The following is an 18,596-nucleotide window of genomic DNA, read 5'->3' as shown; positions in this document are numbered from 1 at the left end:
TTGCCTGGAGAATCCCATGGACGGAGGAGCCTGGTAGGCTACAGTCCATGGGGTTGCTAAGAGTCCGACACGACTGAGCAACTTCACTTTCACTTTTCACTTTTGTGCATTGATTAGAGACAGAAACGGCAACCCATTCCAGTGTTCTTGCCTGGAGAGTCCCAGGGACGGGAGAGCCTGATGGGCTGCCGTCTATGGGGTCGCACAGAGTCGGACACGACTGCAGCGACTTAGCAGCAGCAGCAGCAGCAGAAGCAACTTAGCAGCAGCAACAGCAGAAGCGACTTAGCAGCAGCAGCAGCAGCTATTTCTACTGCGTGACCTACATCCCTCTTCCCCTCTCTCCCCCAACACTCACTCCTCAGTATTGTGCACACCAAAACTAAAATAATTTGTATAATAATTTTCCCCAATCTTCCTTACTCTTTCTTCCACAATTAGAAATTGAGTTGTGTGTATGTGTGTGCTTAGTCGCTCAGTCATGTCCGACTCTTTGCGACCCCATGGACTGTAGCCCGCCAGTCTCCTCAGTCCGTGCGGATTCTCCAGGCAAGAATACTGGAGTGGGTTGCCATGCCCTCATCCAGGGGTCGCCATGCCCTTTTCCTTCCCAACCCAGGGATCAAGCCCAGTCTTCCGCATTCCACGCAGATCCTTTACCATCTGAGCCATCAGTATTAATAGTAGGTAATAAGAGCTTGATGTTTTATGGTTGCTACCCCATTCCTCACCAGCAGGGGGAGCTTCCAGTTTAGCAAATAGCTGTAAATCAACCCTTCAAAGGAATGAATCACAGAGGTGGTATTTTAATTTATCAGGACTGGTCACTTGGGAAGATATTAGGAGGCAAAGATACTTTCTTGATGTTTGTCTATAAGCAACCATGGTTTAGTCATCCATTCATTTATCAAACATTTATTTATTAAGTGACTTTATGAATCAAGCCCTATGTCAGGCTCCAGGAATAAAGGAAGCAAACAGTTCTGACCATAAGTAATGAGTTTTGAGATGAAAGAGCCACATAAATAAATATAAAAACAAATATACACAAATCGTCTCATACTTTGCCTACTCATAAAGTCAACTTCATGTGCTAAACACTTAAAGCACCAAATGCTCTGTTGAGTACACAGCTGTTGTTCAACAAATATTTGTGAATGAATGATTAATTGGTGGGACATAATGGAAAATAAAAACAGTGGTGTTTCCAAAGGCTTGCCTCCAGAAAGGTTAGTCAGTGCAGACGAAAGTTCTGTAGACCTAAGTTAAGACAAAACTTTACTGAGATGACCACGGAAGGATGCAACATGTTTCAGAAAATAAATCTATTCTAATGGAGAGTGGAGGATTGAAGGCAGGTCTGTTAGTTCAGTGGCTTCCCTGGTGGCTCAGATGGTAAAGAATCTGCCTGCAATGCAGAAGGCTTGGGTTCATTCCCTGGGTCAGGAAGATCCCCTGGAGAAGGGAATTGGCAAGCCACTCCAGTATTCTTGCCTGGAGAATCCCATGGACAGAGGAGCCCGGCAGGCTACAGTCCATGGGATCACAAAGAATCGGACACAACTGAAGCAACGAACACTTTCTGTTAGTTCAGATGGGGAAATGAGTGAGGCAGCAAAGGGCCCTGACCCTTCGCTACAATCTGGGGGTGGAATAGAGAGGGAGAGTCAGTTTTGAAGCCTGATGGGACTTCCCCCGGTATCCATACATGAAGAAGCACAAGGCCAGAGGCCAGAGGGAGAGTGGCCACCGTAAATGCAGCACACTGACCTGCCTGATCCCCTAGGAGGACTCCCTGCTCACACGCCACACCGAACGTGTTTGGTTTGCAGTAGCACCGGCACTGGCTTCCCTGAACAATGGCCACGCCACCATTTTGACAAGGCCGGCAATGGCAGGGGTCAAGTTCATCCAGATACTCCTCGACGGCCCGCTTCAGGTATAGCTTCTTCACAGAGGCACAGGGAACTTCCTTGACCAGTTCATACAAAGGCGTTAGCTACACAGATAAAGACATCACATGGTCAGTAATCAGAGTTTTAGCAAGAAGATTTTCCTTTCAGCATTTTGGCTCAACCCCATTAAAATAAAATCAAAAGCCACTCATCTTCATTCCAACTATTTCTTTTTCAAATAAAAAAAGAAAGCAGCCCGCTTCCTTTACAAGACAAACCTAGGGAAAACTAGAACCAGATAAGGAAGGAATATTTTTTTGCATCTTGTGTGAATGCATAAAATTTTTTTAAGGTTCCCATAGGACCTTCATTTTCTAGTTATTAAAAGATTATTTTGAAGACCACACATTTCCACCCTTGCAAGATTCAGTTTCTCTTCAAGCTGATGCACCACATTTGTCATAGGCTATACATTTCTTAACAAGTTAACATGTATAAATCTGAAGCTGTTTGTATTGGTGCCTGTCTTTTTTTTTTTTTATGAGTGTCACAGATCAAGTTTTTGTGTGTTGTGTTCCTAACACCATTTTCCCCATAAGCCCTGTGGTCTTTATTGCAGTTTTGCCTAACTCTGATTTTTAGGAACACATATGTTGTGTTATACAAGAAGTGACTGTACCAATAAAACATCCTAAAATTATGCCAGCTAAATTGATTCTATCTTTTTAGAATTAACCTGCATGACTCAAGGAACCGATAAACCATGGGCACAGGAAGAAAGATGATCTGCCAAACGTAATACTAGACAAGCCTAAGTACCTTCCTATTGAAAGAATCTATAACTCCTCTGAATCAGGGACCAGGAAAGCATAACCAAATTTAGGTCAAATGCTAGAAATGCAAATTTTAGCATTAATTTCTCTTGGGATTTGCAAGACATTTAACCTTTACAACTGAAATATGGACATACCAGATAATGAACCTTCTGTTTCCTATTATGCATGCATTCATTTCACTATACAAACCATAATTGGGATACAGAAAATGCTAATTACAGCCTTCTCTGTTTAACCACCTTGATTTAATCTCACTTTCCCAGTGCAAATAAACATGACTGCTTTCTGGTGCTTTCTTCTTCCTTTTTTTTTTTTTTTTTTTTAGTTTTTTATTGGAGTACAGCTGATTAACAATGTTGTAACAGTTTCAGATGCACAGCAAAGGGTCTCAGCCATACATAAACATGTTTCCATTCTCCCCCAAACTCCCCTCCCATCCAGGCTGCCATATAGCACTGAACATCACATACTTTTTGTTTTATGACTTCAGGAAGATCAGTTACAGATCCTGCCCACTGAGAATATCGACGTTTGTTTCCAGCAGGATTGTTCAGCTCCAGGTAACTAAGGCCAGCCGAGAAGCCAGGACGTCCTCCACTGATAGATGGGATCCCTCGCAACAAATTGTCCTCATTTTCTACTCAAGGAAAAATCAAATAAGTTCAGATGTACAAATGAAATGAGAATGAGAAAATGAAATTGAAAGTCTATCAAGTATTTTAACACAATCCATTTAATTAGATGACATTCTGGGAAAGGAAAAACTATGGAGACAGTAAAACTACCTGTGGTTGCCAAGTAGGAGGGATTTTTAGTGGATTTTTAAGATCCTTAAAGGGCTTCTAGAGCAGTGAAATGGCTGTATATGAAACTATAGTGGATTGTTGCTGAGTTGCTAAGTCGTGTCTGACTCTTTTTTGATCCCATGGACTGCAGCCCATCAGTCTCCTCTGTTCATGGGATTTCCCAGGCAAATATACTGAAGCGGGTTGCCATTGCCTACTCCAGGGATCTTCCCGATCCAGGGATGGAACCTACATCTCTTGCACTGGCAGGGAGATTGTTTACCACTGAGTCATCAGGGAAGCCCACTATAATGCTTACAGGTCATTATGTGTTTGTCCGAACACACTGAGTATACAGAAAGTGAAAGTGAAGTTGCTCAGTCATGTCCAACTCTTTGTGACCCCATGGACTGCAGCCCACCAGGCTCCTCTGTCCATGGGATTTTCCAAGCAAGAATACTGGAGTGGGTTGCCATTTCCTTCTCCAGAATATACAGAGCCCTCATGTAAACTATGGACTCTGAGTGATTATTCTGTGTCAGTATCGGTTCATCAATTGTAACAAATGGACCACTGTGGCCTGGATGTTGATAGTGGAGGAGGTTGTGCCTGTGGTTGGGGATATAGGGACTCTCTGTCCTTTTTGCTCAATCACTTAGTGAACCTAAAATTACTCTAAAAACAATACCTATTAAGAGAGAAAATAAAACAGACACAATCATTACCTAACAGTGGATGATTATTAAGAGATTATTACTCATATTCTTAATGTTCTTACTGTAATAAGAATATTTGTTATACAGGAGACTGTCTTGCTCCTTAGAAAATACATGTACATACTTAGGGATGAAACATTATGTTGTTTGAAACTTCCAAGTGATTCAGCAAATATTATAAATATTTTAAATACATATTTTTGTATTGCTAAACCATCAACATTATAAATACTATACATAGATATATATGCAAACATATCAAAATAATAATTATTACATATAAGAGATGGGTACATGGGTGTTTATTACTATGTTCTTTCAACATTTCTGTATGTTAGAAATTTTTCATAAGAAAATGTTGGGAGGGAAAGTTCATCGCATCTGGAATACTATAGTAAACAAAATGCTTTTAATTAACAGGCATACATTAACACATAAAAAGCATTTTTAAAAACTCAAATACTAATCAAATCCCTTTTTTTTCATATCTGTACCTTATAATTTCAGAAATATTTTCATCTCCATGTGTAGCTGATTCTACACTGATCATGACTGGAAATTCCTAACTTGCTGATCAGAGCTTGATTTTCATTTCCTTTTTTTAATCAAATTTTATAATTTCATCCAATTTTACAAATTTAAAAATTACAGTTTTATAATCAGAATATTAAGAAATATTAAGTCTCATATTTTTAATAAAAATACCTGAGTGTGTCCTCATCTTGTTAGTTGCATCTTTAATATGCAAAGAGAACCACTTTTAAAGCAGTGTATTGCTAAGTTCAGTCCCTGAACTGCCAGAATCACCTGGAGCGACTGCAGATTTCTGATATCAGATGGATATCTAGAAGGAAATAGCTGGGATAAAAGCCATGGCCTGAGCAGCTGAACAGGCTAACCAGGTAATCCTCATGCACACTGAAGTGTGAGAATTACCATCTTAACTGATAAGCTTGTTTACAAAATACAGAGTCTAAGAAATCAGCTTTCATATTTTTTTTTAAGCCTGTAGCCTCTCTCTCTACACCTCAGGAAGCTCTCTGCTCAACTGGCCCTCTTCCCCTAGACAACAGCCCAGAACAACAGCGAAGGGTCCAGACTATGAAGCCAGACATTGGAATCTCAAGCCTGACACCAACTGTAGTCTTAGGTAACCTCTCTGTGGCTCAGTGCCCTTGTCAGTAAAATGGAAATATGGAATAATATCCAGCTCTTAGGTGGGCGTATATTGGCTAATTCTTGTAAATCACTTAAAATGGTGCTGGACACATTGTAAGTGCTGTTTGTTAAGCCCGAAAGAAAAAAATAACAAAATAAAATTGATGAGCCACTTCTAATCACCAACCCAGCTGACAGCTGATGTCAACACCTTTGCAAAGCTCCCACTTTCATTTCTATTTCCAGATCATTGTATGTCCACGTTGTTCAACTACTTATCCTTCTCCTTTGTCCTGTCAGCTCTAAGAAGACAGGCTCTTTTTCTAGCGTGTTCACTGCTGCCTCACCAGTGCCTCAAACAATTTTTTCAGACACTATAGGTTCCATAAATAGTTGATGAATACAGTAAGTAAATGAGGAATTAAAGCCTGGCTTAACAGTGTCTCCCTCCTCCTTGCATCTATCTGCTAAAGAATCCTCATTTCCTTGATGAGGACCTTAGTACCTGCACCAGTCTCCTCCTTCATTCCAATTTCTGCCATCATCCCAAGAGAACTTGAGCCCCAATATCACTCCATGGCCTTACACATTTCACGGCACAGTCTCATTTCCATCCCTACACACTAAAAATCTCGTCATGTTAGGCAATTAAGTCTTAACACCAAATCCAGTAAAGAATCTTCAGACGTTCTCTTACTTAACTTCACTCTAGCACTTCTCGCTATCAGCTTCTTCTCCTCTAACTTCCATTTTACTCATCTCTTCTGGTTTTTATCCTATCAATCCCTCTGGTTTCACTACAACTTTATATTTGTCATCTTTCATTTATTCGCTCCCTGTATTGAATCCTTTAACAGCATCCCTCGCCATCAGGATGAAACCCAAACTCCCTGACACAGTGTCTAGACAGTCTGAATCAGCTTACCCTTCCAGTTCCTTTCTCAGTCACTCAAAGACTAACACACCACCTCCCCTACTCTGCCACCACCATCACCACCACCACCATGCACCAAAATCTTTGCCTACGCTGAGCATCCATGTTACAGAGTGAAACTGGAGTTTCCCCTTTCGGTGTCATTTTTCTAGACTGGTTTGCCAACCATCCTCACAGGAGACAGTGGTGGTGTACATGGAGGACACAGTTACAGGGCACAGGACATACTCAGTGAACCTTCTGTTCTGCATGATGGATGGATGCATGGGTGCAGATGGAGGTCCATGACATCCGACAGAGAGATCACAGGTAAAATAGCCAACTATTTGAAAAACGCAAAATAGAACGCCTGCTGAAATGTCAAAGTCCCTGGGAGACCACGAATTAACCATAAGGGGATGGAGGTAAACTTGTAATGAAAATGACCCCCTTCTCATTTACCTGAAACCGATTTTAAGGCCTCTTCCATCGTTGTGCATTTTTGTTTTGATGATGTAAACAAAAACTGGAAATGTGAGGAAGCACATTTCCTCTTGTCCTCTGAATGGAAATCTGGAGGGAAACATTTTAAACGTGCTTAGTTTCCACATTGTTGAAAATCTTCTTTGAGATGACAGGTGTGAGAGTGGGAGAAGAGGTTGTTTCCTACCACTGTGGCCATATAACCAAAAATGATATGATGTGTGTATTTGCAAGTGCTCTCGAAGGATCAAGGGTCAGAAAAAGCAATGTTTGATCTTTGTTATAAACAAAATAAGATACATGCATATATTTAGGGATAAGGCATCAAGTGTCTGTCTCACTTTCAAATGATTCAGCTGATATTGGCGTCTAATATCTTTGACCAGAGGGTGGGTTTACATGGATGATTTCTATATGAAACAGTGGAGGGAACTAAAACTGAACACCTCAGAGTTTGATATCTTTCACCCAACCACAGTCGGCTTCTCAGACACAAGGCAAATAGGTAAAAGTTAATATGCAATGGCCTCCAGCCCACCTACTGGAGACACCAAAAACTGGGTTCTGGTTCTATAATAATTAATTCCCAAAACCCTAGTTCTAGTGCCTCAGTCTCTCCATCTTTAACATCTCTGGTTTCTACATTTTCTTCCAATGACATCTTAGTTGGTTATAATTTCTACACACTATCAATTGGAATTTTGCCAATGTAATTTTAAAAAAGAGGATAGAAAATAATAAAGAGTAGAAATACATTTTAATATAATTTTACTAACAATATTATAATAAACTCAATATTTCTTAAAGAACACTTGTATGTATCATATCCCAGGAGCCTTGATTAATTTCAATTAAAACTTTTGGGAAGAACAGAAACTACTCAAGTAAAATTTTTACTCATAATTTTTAACAACTCAGAAGGCTTTTTAAAAAATCCTCTTCATTTATTTTAAGTGTTAAAGAAAAAAAATGATCATGAAACTGAGTTTAGATCAAGCCATTTTCTGGATTAATTCCCAAAGAAATATTGCCTCTGTTGTTGCTACAAAAACCTATACTTGTGCATTCGTTTCCAACCTGTTGAGGTTGGAGAAGTTAATATTCTAACTGAACCATAATTGGTAAAAAAGAAAAAAAAAATTAAGCCCAAGGTGGGAAAGTAGTCAATGGAAACAGAAAATATTGTGGCTTACCCACAAGATAAGGCTATATTCCTCCTCTGAATCTCATCTGAAAAGTCTTACTCTCCTCCAAAGTGGTAAGAAAGTGTTGACTGAAGAATAAGGTGCTGAAAAGTTGAATTGGGATAGAGAAGCAAGTGTGGCCACGGGCTTCAGGACAAAACTGGGAAGAAGTTTGGACTTGGCCCATAAATAAGCCAGGGCCAAAAGGTCTTTGGAGAGGAATGGATCCTAAGACTCACGTGCTCCTCCAACATGGCAATAGCTGGTGAGGAACATCCTCGCACCGTGGAATCAACCAAGCATGAACTCAGTAGTGTGCCCAGTTTCTAACAAGAATCAGGCAATTCTAGCAACAACATAACATAAGGATAAATCTAAGCTGATGCTGGAGCCAGCTAGACCTCCTTACAATATGTATGCCTTGAGATGAGTCTCTTCACAGCACTGAGTCTCCTTTTCTCAGTCTGTGGGGCAAGAGCCATAATGGACATCTCACTGAGTAGCAATGAGGATCGTTGCTGACATAGACAACTCACCTGTTGAGGAGGAATCAATAAACTTAAGCTATTGTTACAAGTCTTAGGTAGTAAGCAAACTTGTGATATTCAGAGCAGATTTGTTTTTAAAGGCATGTGAGTGGTAAAGAACAGAGGCAAATTAAAAAAAAATACTTCATTGAAACATTTTGATTTCTGCAATATTAGTAAAATCCTCATCAGTTTTCCTCAAGGAATATTACTTAATCTGAGAAATGAGATCAAAAAGTATTATAAAAATCCAATCAACACCCTCTAGAGATAACAACAATGATAATGACTTAACTCTCATTTCAGGATACTAACCAAAAGAATAAGCAAGCTTTTTCTTAAGGCCTGGAAGATTTTGTGTAGAGTATAATGGACTCATACAATTTTGGATTCCTTTGCAATTTAACCACTATTTGTTATATTTTAAAGCTCTAAAGTTTATGTTAACTACAGGTTATTCCCCCATTAAAATCCTTGCAATGCTTATATATAGCAATGTTTTTAATACTCTACCAAATTTGTTGACTTTTTCTGAGTCCATATGAAAGAAAACTTTGTATTCTCCTCCTAAGGACCCAGACTGAAGATAATGTGTCCCATACTGGTCAATCAATCTCCTGTAGGCGCTGTAGTCATACAGAGAGGGAAGGTAAGAGAGTTCCTTCCAGAATGACTCAGCCAGTTGTAAAAATTCCGGATTGTTGTTGATAAACTGAGCCACTTCAACAGTGTTCTGAAGAACCAACAATTGATAACTCTATAGGAAGAAGAAAGAGTTAAAGGCATTTTAGGTTGAAGATTAAAAGGCAACAGAAATAGTTTCTGGTCCAATGTCTCCATCAACAGTCACCTACATTAATGCAAGTTTTATGAATTTTTGTTTTTGATGCATAATGAGGTCTCTTCTGAGCCCACCCACTTGAAGCAATCTAAGGCATTTTTGGAATCTCAAACAGGAATAACATCTGAGTGATGACTTCATAACTTGTTTTATAGCTAACTTTTAAAACCCCAAGACAAAATTGTTATGCCCTCCTCAACTAGCAAAAGGAATCAGCATCATTAACTACTAAATAATCTCACAAATAGGGATGTAATGTCTCTAGAGTCCACATCTTGACAATAACTTATCTGTAGGGTGACCATCTAATTTGTCTTTCATACTGGGGTATTTACAGGGTAAGCCACTAAATAATGAGATCTTTTAAACCCTTCCTAGGCATCTTTTCTTTTTTTTTTTATTATTTATTTATTTTTTAATTTATTTATTTATTTTTAATTTTTACTTTACAATTCTGTATTAGTTTTGGCATAGATTGACATGAATCCACCACACCTAGGCATCTTTTCATGATATCCAAGACAGAGTTAACTCACACTAAATTCTCACTTATATGAATAATATAATATAAATATGATAAATGTTTTTACACTCATACTTCCACTGTTTTACACTCATATTTCCACTTAGTCATAAAACAAACAGTATCTATATTCCTTTATACCTTGCTTATGTGACTTAGTTATCAAGTTACTGACTTTAAGAATGAGATGAATTGTGCATATTATAAATGATAATCAGCCTGAAAAATCCTTCAGCACTAAGTATGTATCAATTAGTACAATTCATCTCAACTGTTCAGGTTGCCCGTGATGAAAGTCTTAGTATTTCAAAACAACAGAATATCTAAAGTTAAGTCTTTTAACTCCTCAGATGAAAATGTTTGTCTCTCCAAAGTAACAAGTTATTTTAATATCTTTTACTGTAATACACCTTCTTTGAAAAACTCTAGTATTAGTGTTTCAGAAGCACATCTTTATTGGATTTTTGAAATTGTATACAATACCTATAGTACCATCAGTAATCATGAATTAGAAATTTATGCTAGTTTTAACTAGAAGATTTTAAGGTTATCAGTATTTTTTAGATTTTTAGATAAGAACAAATAATGATAAAATAAAAAGTGTAAATAAATACAATATGAAAGAGAATTAACAAGACAAAAGCTATACATTTTAAAGAAGTATATTGGATTATCTCTTTGAAGAAGATACTATGCCCTAATTAAAAAACGATGGCTGATTATTTTGGTAAATACACTTTTGTTAATGTTAGAAATACTTAAACCAGCAAATATGGAAAAGTTAATGAATATTTCACACTAACCTTTTTCTTAACGAGTATATTCGTATCTGAAGAGTAACCATATGAAGAAGATGAAGAACGAAAAAAGAGGATACGTCCTTGACTAGATGATGAATGTTCTGTTGATGTATCTTTTACATAAGCCCAGGTACTATTGTAAAATTCATGATTAAAATCATTATTTATTTTCACCTATAAAGAAAATGAAAATATTTGCTATGAGCAAATTAAGGTCTTAGATGTAACCAAGAATAACTTGTCACGGCTTCCCTGGTGGCACAGAGGGTAAAGAATTTTCCTGCAATGCAGGAGACCTGGGTTTGATCCCTGGATTGGGACGATCCCCTGGAGAAGGAAATGACAACCCACTCTAGTACTCTGGCCTAGGAAATTTCATGGACAGAGGAACTTGGCAATGGGGGTTCCATACAATTCCTGGGGTTGTAAAAGTCAGACATGACTTAGTGACTAAACTACAACCACCACACCTTAAATATGTACCATAAAGAAAATGAAACTTTTGCTATGATCAGATGAAGGCCTTAGATGGAACCAAGAATCTTTCATCATGGATCCCTTATCATGGACACTTTCTTCACATGATCTTCTCCAAAAGACAGAGCTCTTCATTAATGTAAAACAACAGTGATTCTCACTAAGACCAGGCCTATATGACTGTAGAGAATAGAGTTCATTATAATAATTACTTAGTCCATCATTATACCAATTAGTGCATTACTAGAGTTACTCTTTGTCAAGCAGGAGACATAGTACTGATAACAGCTACCCCATGTGATCCACAAAATATGTTTGTGTACAAACATCTTGCATTTTCCTTTAATGCCAGCATTTAGCCCAGAAGTGAGCAAATTGCCAGAGTTACACTAACGGAGACCTACAAAGCAGCTGGCTCTTGACTTTTCATCCAATAGAGGGACACAGAGATGCAAACAGGTGATGTGAACTAATTAGATCTCTGGGGCTTTGTTTCTGAAATGTTCTATATGATCCGTAGTGGATTTAAATTTCTAATTCTGTTAGACTTCAACAAATGCTAGGATTGGAATCGTTTTTCCTTTGCTAGATGGTAGAAGAAAAAGCCATCCCAGAAGAATTTTAAAACAGACAACAGGATAGTCACATGTGGCTGAGAAGTAACAGCTCCAGCATTCATGGAAAGGACTATCATTTCTTTATCCTTTATTTTGTCCTAGATTAAGTGTCAAAATGAGGGCTGTCAAGTAATATAAATGTTGGAAGCATCCAGTGGAAGGTAGGGTAATGAAGAAGTGAGCATACATCCCATCTAAGAGGGTCTAAACATTCAAACCCATCAGACAGTCTTGTATGTTACTACAAGTTCTAGCATTGACAGATATCTGATGTTTCAGGAAAAGAAATATATATATATCTAAATCTTCATGAAAAAATACTTTAATTTTTTAAATCATAGGCAACTAACATGCTAAAAGTGTGAGTCACCAGGAGAATAAAACAAAACATGCAATATGACTTTGTCTGTTCTGTATGAATATTCAAATCAGTAACGCTCCTTTCACAAGTATTTGTCTTTTATTATATGTTTATATACCTTTGTATTTAAAGTCAAGGTATAAAAAATACATAGAAAACTTAAATGATGAATATGATACATTTTTTGGAGAAGGAAACAGCAACCCACTCCAGTACTCTTGCCTGGAAAATCCCATGGATGGAGGAGCCTGGCAGGCTACAGTCCATGGGGTCGCAAAGAGTCAGACACGACTAAGCTACTTCACTTTCACTTTCACTTTTCATGATACATTTTTAAAATAAAGCTAAAAAAAATACAATATTATGCAGCCATCGTAAATGATGCTTGTAAGGACAAACTACTCATGTTAAATGAAAAAGCAAGTATAAATGTGATATTTAGAAATCCTATTAACTACAAATATGCACATATATGCCAAGTCCAAAAAAAAAAAAAAAAGACTAGAAAGAAATTCAACAGCAGAATACCAGGAAATATTATAATACTTTTGTCACTACCCATGTTAAAAATTAAGCATGCCTTCTAAAAACATGCCAGGAGAGAAGAAAAAATGGATTTAGCTATACCTTTTATTTCAGGATTATTTTCAATATATTATGCAATTGATTTGCTTAAAATTCAAGTGCAAAAATTCAGCTCAAGTCAAAATGAAGAATACACAATTATTCTTGACTACAAAGAGGACATTATTGCTTTTGGCTGCACCATTGGCGTGTGAGAGCTTAGTTCCCTGGCCAGGGATGGAACCTGAGGCCCCTGCAGTGGAAGCACTCAGAGTCTTAACTGGACCTCCAGGCAAGTCTCAAAAAGGACAGTATTAAAAATGTATTAGAGATTTCTAGAGTCATTAGATAGTGTCTCAGTTATATTTGGTCTTGGATAGACACAGAAGTTAGTTTTTCCTTTCTTAAGAAAGAAAAGTTATCTACCTTCCTGTCAAAGCAAAAAAAAAAAAAAAAGTCTGTTTTTTCTTATCTTCAAATGCACAATTCAAATACTTGATTCGTGATTTATGCACATAAGCCTCTTCAGAACATGAATTCAGCATCTCCTCACTCCTGTGAACTCTCCACATTGCCACAGGAATCTTTTCTCAAGGTAGTGTGATCTTAAATTTGCTTCAATTAATACCCTCTTCATTCTGGCTAAGATCCTGAATTCCCCCAGACTGAGTCTTCCTCTGAAATCACAATTCAAACATCCTACACTCTGACTTTTTTACTCTTTTAACTATCATTCTACTATTGCCATAGCTTGCTATTCAACTTCATAGAAAGAAGCTCTGCAAGTTAAGTTCCCTATCAGCACCTTCATTTTTTCACTTCCTTCCTGTTGTGGGTAAGCTTCATGGTTCATGACTTCAACCATTCTCATGCCAATGAACCTAACTCTTGCCAATGAACCTTGTCTAGGTATGTCCTGCCACAGTATTTGTCAAGCAAAAACTCAACTCTAGTTCAATCCTTACAGCCAAGCAGTTTAGCACTACTACATAAAAATCATACAACTATCAGTTGGTGTTATGATAAGTTCATTCATGATTTCTAATTTCAGGGGACCCCTCAATACATGCCAGCAATGCTAAATCTCTAGCCAATTCTTTCTCCCATTCCCTAGAGCATCAGTTTCAAAAGTTCTGCACCCATCTCAACCCCTTGCCCTTACAGCCATTTCTTTCACTCTTAGAAGATAACCTTAATGTCTTTCTTTACAAATATTCCCTCTGTCAGACAAGAGACTTCTCCGACTTCTGGCTAACAAATCTACAAACTTATGAACACCCTCATTTCCTTTCTGCACACATGTTCTTCCTCCTATCCAAGGCTAATTTCTCTGACTTATTTCTATACCGCATTTCTTCCCACCTCTCCAAAGGACCAATTAAATTGATTACTCCCTGTCTTACAGCTTCAAGTTTTCTTTCTCTACTGGCTCATTTCTATTAACACTTACACATATTCTGGGGCTTCCCAGGTGGTGCTAGTGGTAAAGAACTTGCCTGCCAGTACAGGAGATATAAGAGACACGGGTTAGATCCCTGGGTTGGGAAGATCCCCTGGAGGAAGGCATGGCAACCCACTGAGGTATTCTTGCCTGGAGAATCCCATGAACAGAGGAGCCTAGCAGATGACAATCCGTGGGGTCACAAAGAACTGGACACGACTGAAGTGACTTAGCGCTCACACACACACACACACACTCTAATCCTGCCAAAGTAAAAGGCACTACAAGGACTCCAAAGTCACACTTCTAGCCTTCACACTCTACAGTTGTCATCTGCAAAAATAGTAGATGATACTACCTACTTACTTAGGTTATTATAAAGAAAAAATAAGATACATTTAAAGCACTTGAAACAGTGCTTAGTATACAGAGGGCTCTTAATATATGTGAGCTATTTTTATCATTATTCAAATTATTTTTTGTTAACAAAGTAGATTTAGAAATCTCAGACAACTAGACTCATATCTTCAGAGGATGCAGAGGATCAGATAGCTAAGCATTAGTTAAAATTTCCTTTAGAATATGTTTTTGCTATTAATTTGACAGACATATCTGATCTCTAAATAACAAAGTGAAGTAAATCAAAGACAAATATCACATATCACTTATATGTGGAATCTAAAAAACTTGACACAAATGAACTTGTTTACAAGACAGGAACAGACTCACAAACATAGAAAACAAACTTATGGCTACAAAGGGTAAGGAGAGGGATTGTAAATTAACTGGGGATTAGCAGATGTCAGCTACTAAATATTAAAATAGATAACCATCAAAGTCCAACTGTATAGCACAGAGAACTATATTCAATATTTTGTAATAAACTATAATGGAAAAGAATCTGAAAAGAATATATATACATATATATATATTTAAAGACTCACTTTGCTATACACCAAAAACTAACACAACGTTGCAAATCAGTTATATTTCAATAAAAATTTTAATATTATGAAGTACATCCAAGGCCAAAACATGAGGATCCAGAAAGTTATTTTCTCCACCCTGATCTTTGCTCACTCCCAACTGCAACTCATTACATGCTGAGAATAAACAGGACTGTCTTTCAGCATCTCCCAAGCTGAACTAAGCAGGGTGGCACCTTCCCAAGTGACCAGGGAGCAGGAATGTGTTTGAATTTCAAAGGCTTCCTTGCAGTAGGAAAAACATGAGCAAACAGAGAACAAGCATAGCTTCAAAGTAAGTGGCCTACATGGTACGAAACGGGGTTTGTCCTGGATACGCTATCAAGCTGATTTCCAAAACAGAGAGTAGAAGAGAGACTGACCAATTCTGTTTTCTGTTTATTTACTCATGTTTATGTTCCAACAAACCAAAAGTCATGTTCTACCTGAAGAGGGCTGAATCTGCAGTGGCCCCCACTCTGTCTGAACTAAGGAGAATGTCGACCACCTCCATATTGACACCTGGTTTTCGCGCTTGCCTGGCTGACTCACTCCCTGCTACTTCCACCTCACTTCCCTCGGGCTGGATTCTCAAAACATCTGTACTCTTCACTCAATAACAGGCTGTAATTTCCCTCTACCTCTGACAGACATTCCTTCAAATTCAGTGACTGGAAAGGCATTTCAGATGTCAATCCCAAAACCAAGCCACGCTGTGAAAAATGAATGTCAGGATTATGCTGTTATTAAATTATTTTTCTTCTTCAGAAGTGGCAGGCTTCCAACATGTATTCCTTCCAATCATGTTAAAAGTCCTCTCATTATTTCCTCTGTTCTATATGTGTATGTATACACACGCACACACACACACACTTCTCCCCCTTATAATAATGAAAGAATTATCAACACATTACCTTAGGAATAAGAGGAGAAAAATCTCTCTGCATATACCTACCTCACATTCTCCCTTTAGGCCAAAGGATAAATTACAATACATGTTTTTCACCATGTTAGAATCTAGAGTTGCAAAAGCATTTAATACAATACATTGGGAGAGTAAAATGGGCTTCCCTGGTAGATCGGCAGGTAAAGAATATACCTGCAATGCAGGAGACCCCAGTTCGATTCCTGGGTCGGGAAGATCCTCTGGAGAAGGGATAGGCTCCCCACTCCAGTATTCCTGGGCTTCCCTGGTGGCTCAGATGGTAAAGAATCTGCAGTGTGGGAGACCTAGGTTCGATCCCTGGGTTGGAAAGATCCCCTGGAGGAGGGCATGGTACCCCACTCTGGTATTCTTGCCAGGAGAATCCCCAAGGACAGAGGAGCCTCGTGGGCTACAGTCCATGAGGTCACAAAGAGCAACTAAGCACAGCACAGGGAGAGTAAAATATACTAAAAAAATGAAGGGCTGTGAAGCCTGACATACTGGCGTGTGTGCTAAATCACTTCAGCAATGTCCAACTCTGTGCCACCCTATGGACTGGAGCCCGGCAGTCTCCTCTGTCCAAGGGACTCTCCAGGCAAGAATACTGAAGTGGGTTACCATACTCTCCTCCAGGGCATCTTCCCAACCCAGGGAGCAAACCCATGTCCCTTAGACCTCCTGCATTGGCAGGCTGATTCTTTACCACCAGCACCACCTGGGACACGCTAGAACAGAGCCCTAAGCCTTGCTACTTATTAATTTAGTGACTTAGAGCAAGTCAGTTGAAGTCCTCTGAGCCTTGATTTCTACTTATATAAAACAGTAAAATATTATTTACCTTTCATAGATATTGTGAAGATGTTGTGATTAAAATTACACAAATTTCTTAAAATAGTGCAGATGCCACCAGAGATATTCAAAATTTGGTAGCCATGATCATTTTTCAGATCTGTTCCACTTTTCATTTTCATGAGTCAATAATTTTTAAATGTAATTTAATTTCATTATAAGTTGGGGGTTTGTGAGTTTGCTCCTTATAATCAGTACTGCTTTCTGAAGATGGTTAATTTTGGTAAACTAAAGGCCCTTCCCTCTGAACATTCTAATAGTTTTGCTTTACTAATTTAGGAGTAATCAGTAAGGAGGGTTGAACTGGAAAATTTTGAGTTCTTGAAAGATGAAAGGCAAGGCATGAGAGAGGAAACCTTGGAAGAGAAGAGCAAGAAACAGGCTAAAACAGGATGAAACCAGAAATTTCTTTTTGTTGTGGTTGTGGAAGGACAGACAATTTAAGATGGAAGATCGCAACTGTTTTTGTTGAATGAGTTGGCATTGCTACAGCAGACAATCTCTATGTTCCCTTTAAATCTTCAGGAATTTCCCCTAAAGCCATTACGCTTTTGTCTGAGTAGATTTAGGTAGTGTATATGACAGAAACAGCCCACAAGAAGCAGAGGAGACCTCAACACCATAAATGAAGTTTAAAAGCCTGGAATACAGATGCTGACAATGATGTGGAGCACAGGTCACTCTTCCACACTGCTGGTGGGGTATAGATGGACCATATATATATATCCATATATATATAGATCCATTTTGGAAACTTTAGTAAAATATAATCTACACATAACCTACAAGGCAGCCATTCGAGTTCCAGGTGTTTGCCCTAGAGAAACTCTAGCTCACTGGCATGGAACAACTCATGCACAAGAACATTCAAGGCATTTTCATAAGAAAAAAAAAAAAGGAAACAGTAGTAAAAATGCCATCTACGTCAGCATGAATAAATTTCAAAACTAATCTTGAGTGAAAGAACGATTCACAGAAGAAAACATACTATATGATTTATCTGTGTAAGTGGCAAAGAATAAGCAAAACTAAATCACAAATTTTTCTTTAGGACAAAAACATATGGGATGAACATATAAAGGAAAACAAGGAAGTGATTAATATCAACACAAAATGTAAGATAGTGGCTACACGGGCTGTACAGGTGGAGAGGATGCGACAGAGAGGGGTAGATGGAAGCTTTTAAGTCACTGGCAATACTCTATTTCTTAAGGTGGGTGCTGGGCATACATGAGTCCTATTTGTATAATTGTTTTGTTGTCCAATTGCTAAATCATGTACAACTCTTTGGAACCCCATGGACAGCAGCACGCCAAGCTTCCCTGTCCTTCACTATCTCCTGGAGTTTGCTCAAACTCATGTGCATTGAGTCGGTGATCCAACCATTTCATCCTCTATTGTCCCCTTCTCCTCCTGCCCTCAAACTTTCACAGCATCAGGTTCTTTTCAATGAGTCAGCTCCTTGCATCAGGTGGCCAAAGTACTGGAGCTTCAGCATCAGTCCTTCCAATGAATATTCAATATTGATTTCCTTTAGTATTGAATGGTTTGATCTTATTTTCTCCAAACTGCAAGTATATGTTATTCACACGCTTCTGTACATATGAAATATTTTGTAATTGCTGCCACCAGGGGGAGACTCTGTAGCCAGCAGAGGCCCCATTGTGACAGTGCTGCTTCCTGACCCGCTGGTCTTCAGGAGTTGTTACATTAGTGACATCCTGGAGAGTGTGCTC

The 18,596-nt window shown here is 38.4% G+C and overlaps 1 protein-coding gene across 1 annotated transcript in view; it reads right to left on the bottom strand.

The window, feature by feature from the left end:
* C7 (complement C7) overlaps window positions 1–18,596 on the bottom strand; it is a 58,501-nt gene that overhangs the window by 24,570 nt on the left and 15,335 nt on the right. Inside the window, exons 7-11 of the mRNA XM_040262420.1 lie at window positions 10,665–10,835; window positions 9,011–9,254; window positions 6,766–6,876; window positions 3,202–3,368; window positions 1,771–1,999 (exon numbers count right to left, since the gene is read on the bottom strand). Coding sequence (XP_040118354.1) covers window positions 1,771–1,999; window positions 3,202–3,368; window positions 6,766–6,876; window positions 9,011–9,254; window positions 10,665–10,835 — 922 coding nt within the window. The remainder of the gene's footprint in view (window positions 1–1,770; window positions 2,000–3,201; window positions 3,369–6,765; window positions 6,877–9,010; window positions 9,255–10,664; window positions 10,836–18,596) is intronic.

This window comes from Oryx dammah, unplaced genomic scaffold (assembly GCF_014754425.2).
Source record: "Oryx dammah isolate SB20612 unplaced genomic scaffold, SCBI_Odam_1.1 HiC_scaffold_20, whole genome shotgun sequence".
NCBI lineage: Eukaryota > Metazoa > Chordata > Mammalia > Artiodactyla > Bovidae > Oryx > Oryx dammah.
This window is presented reverse-complemented; position numbering and strand designations above follow the sequence as displayed.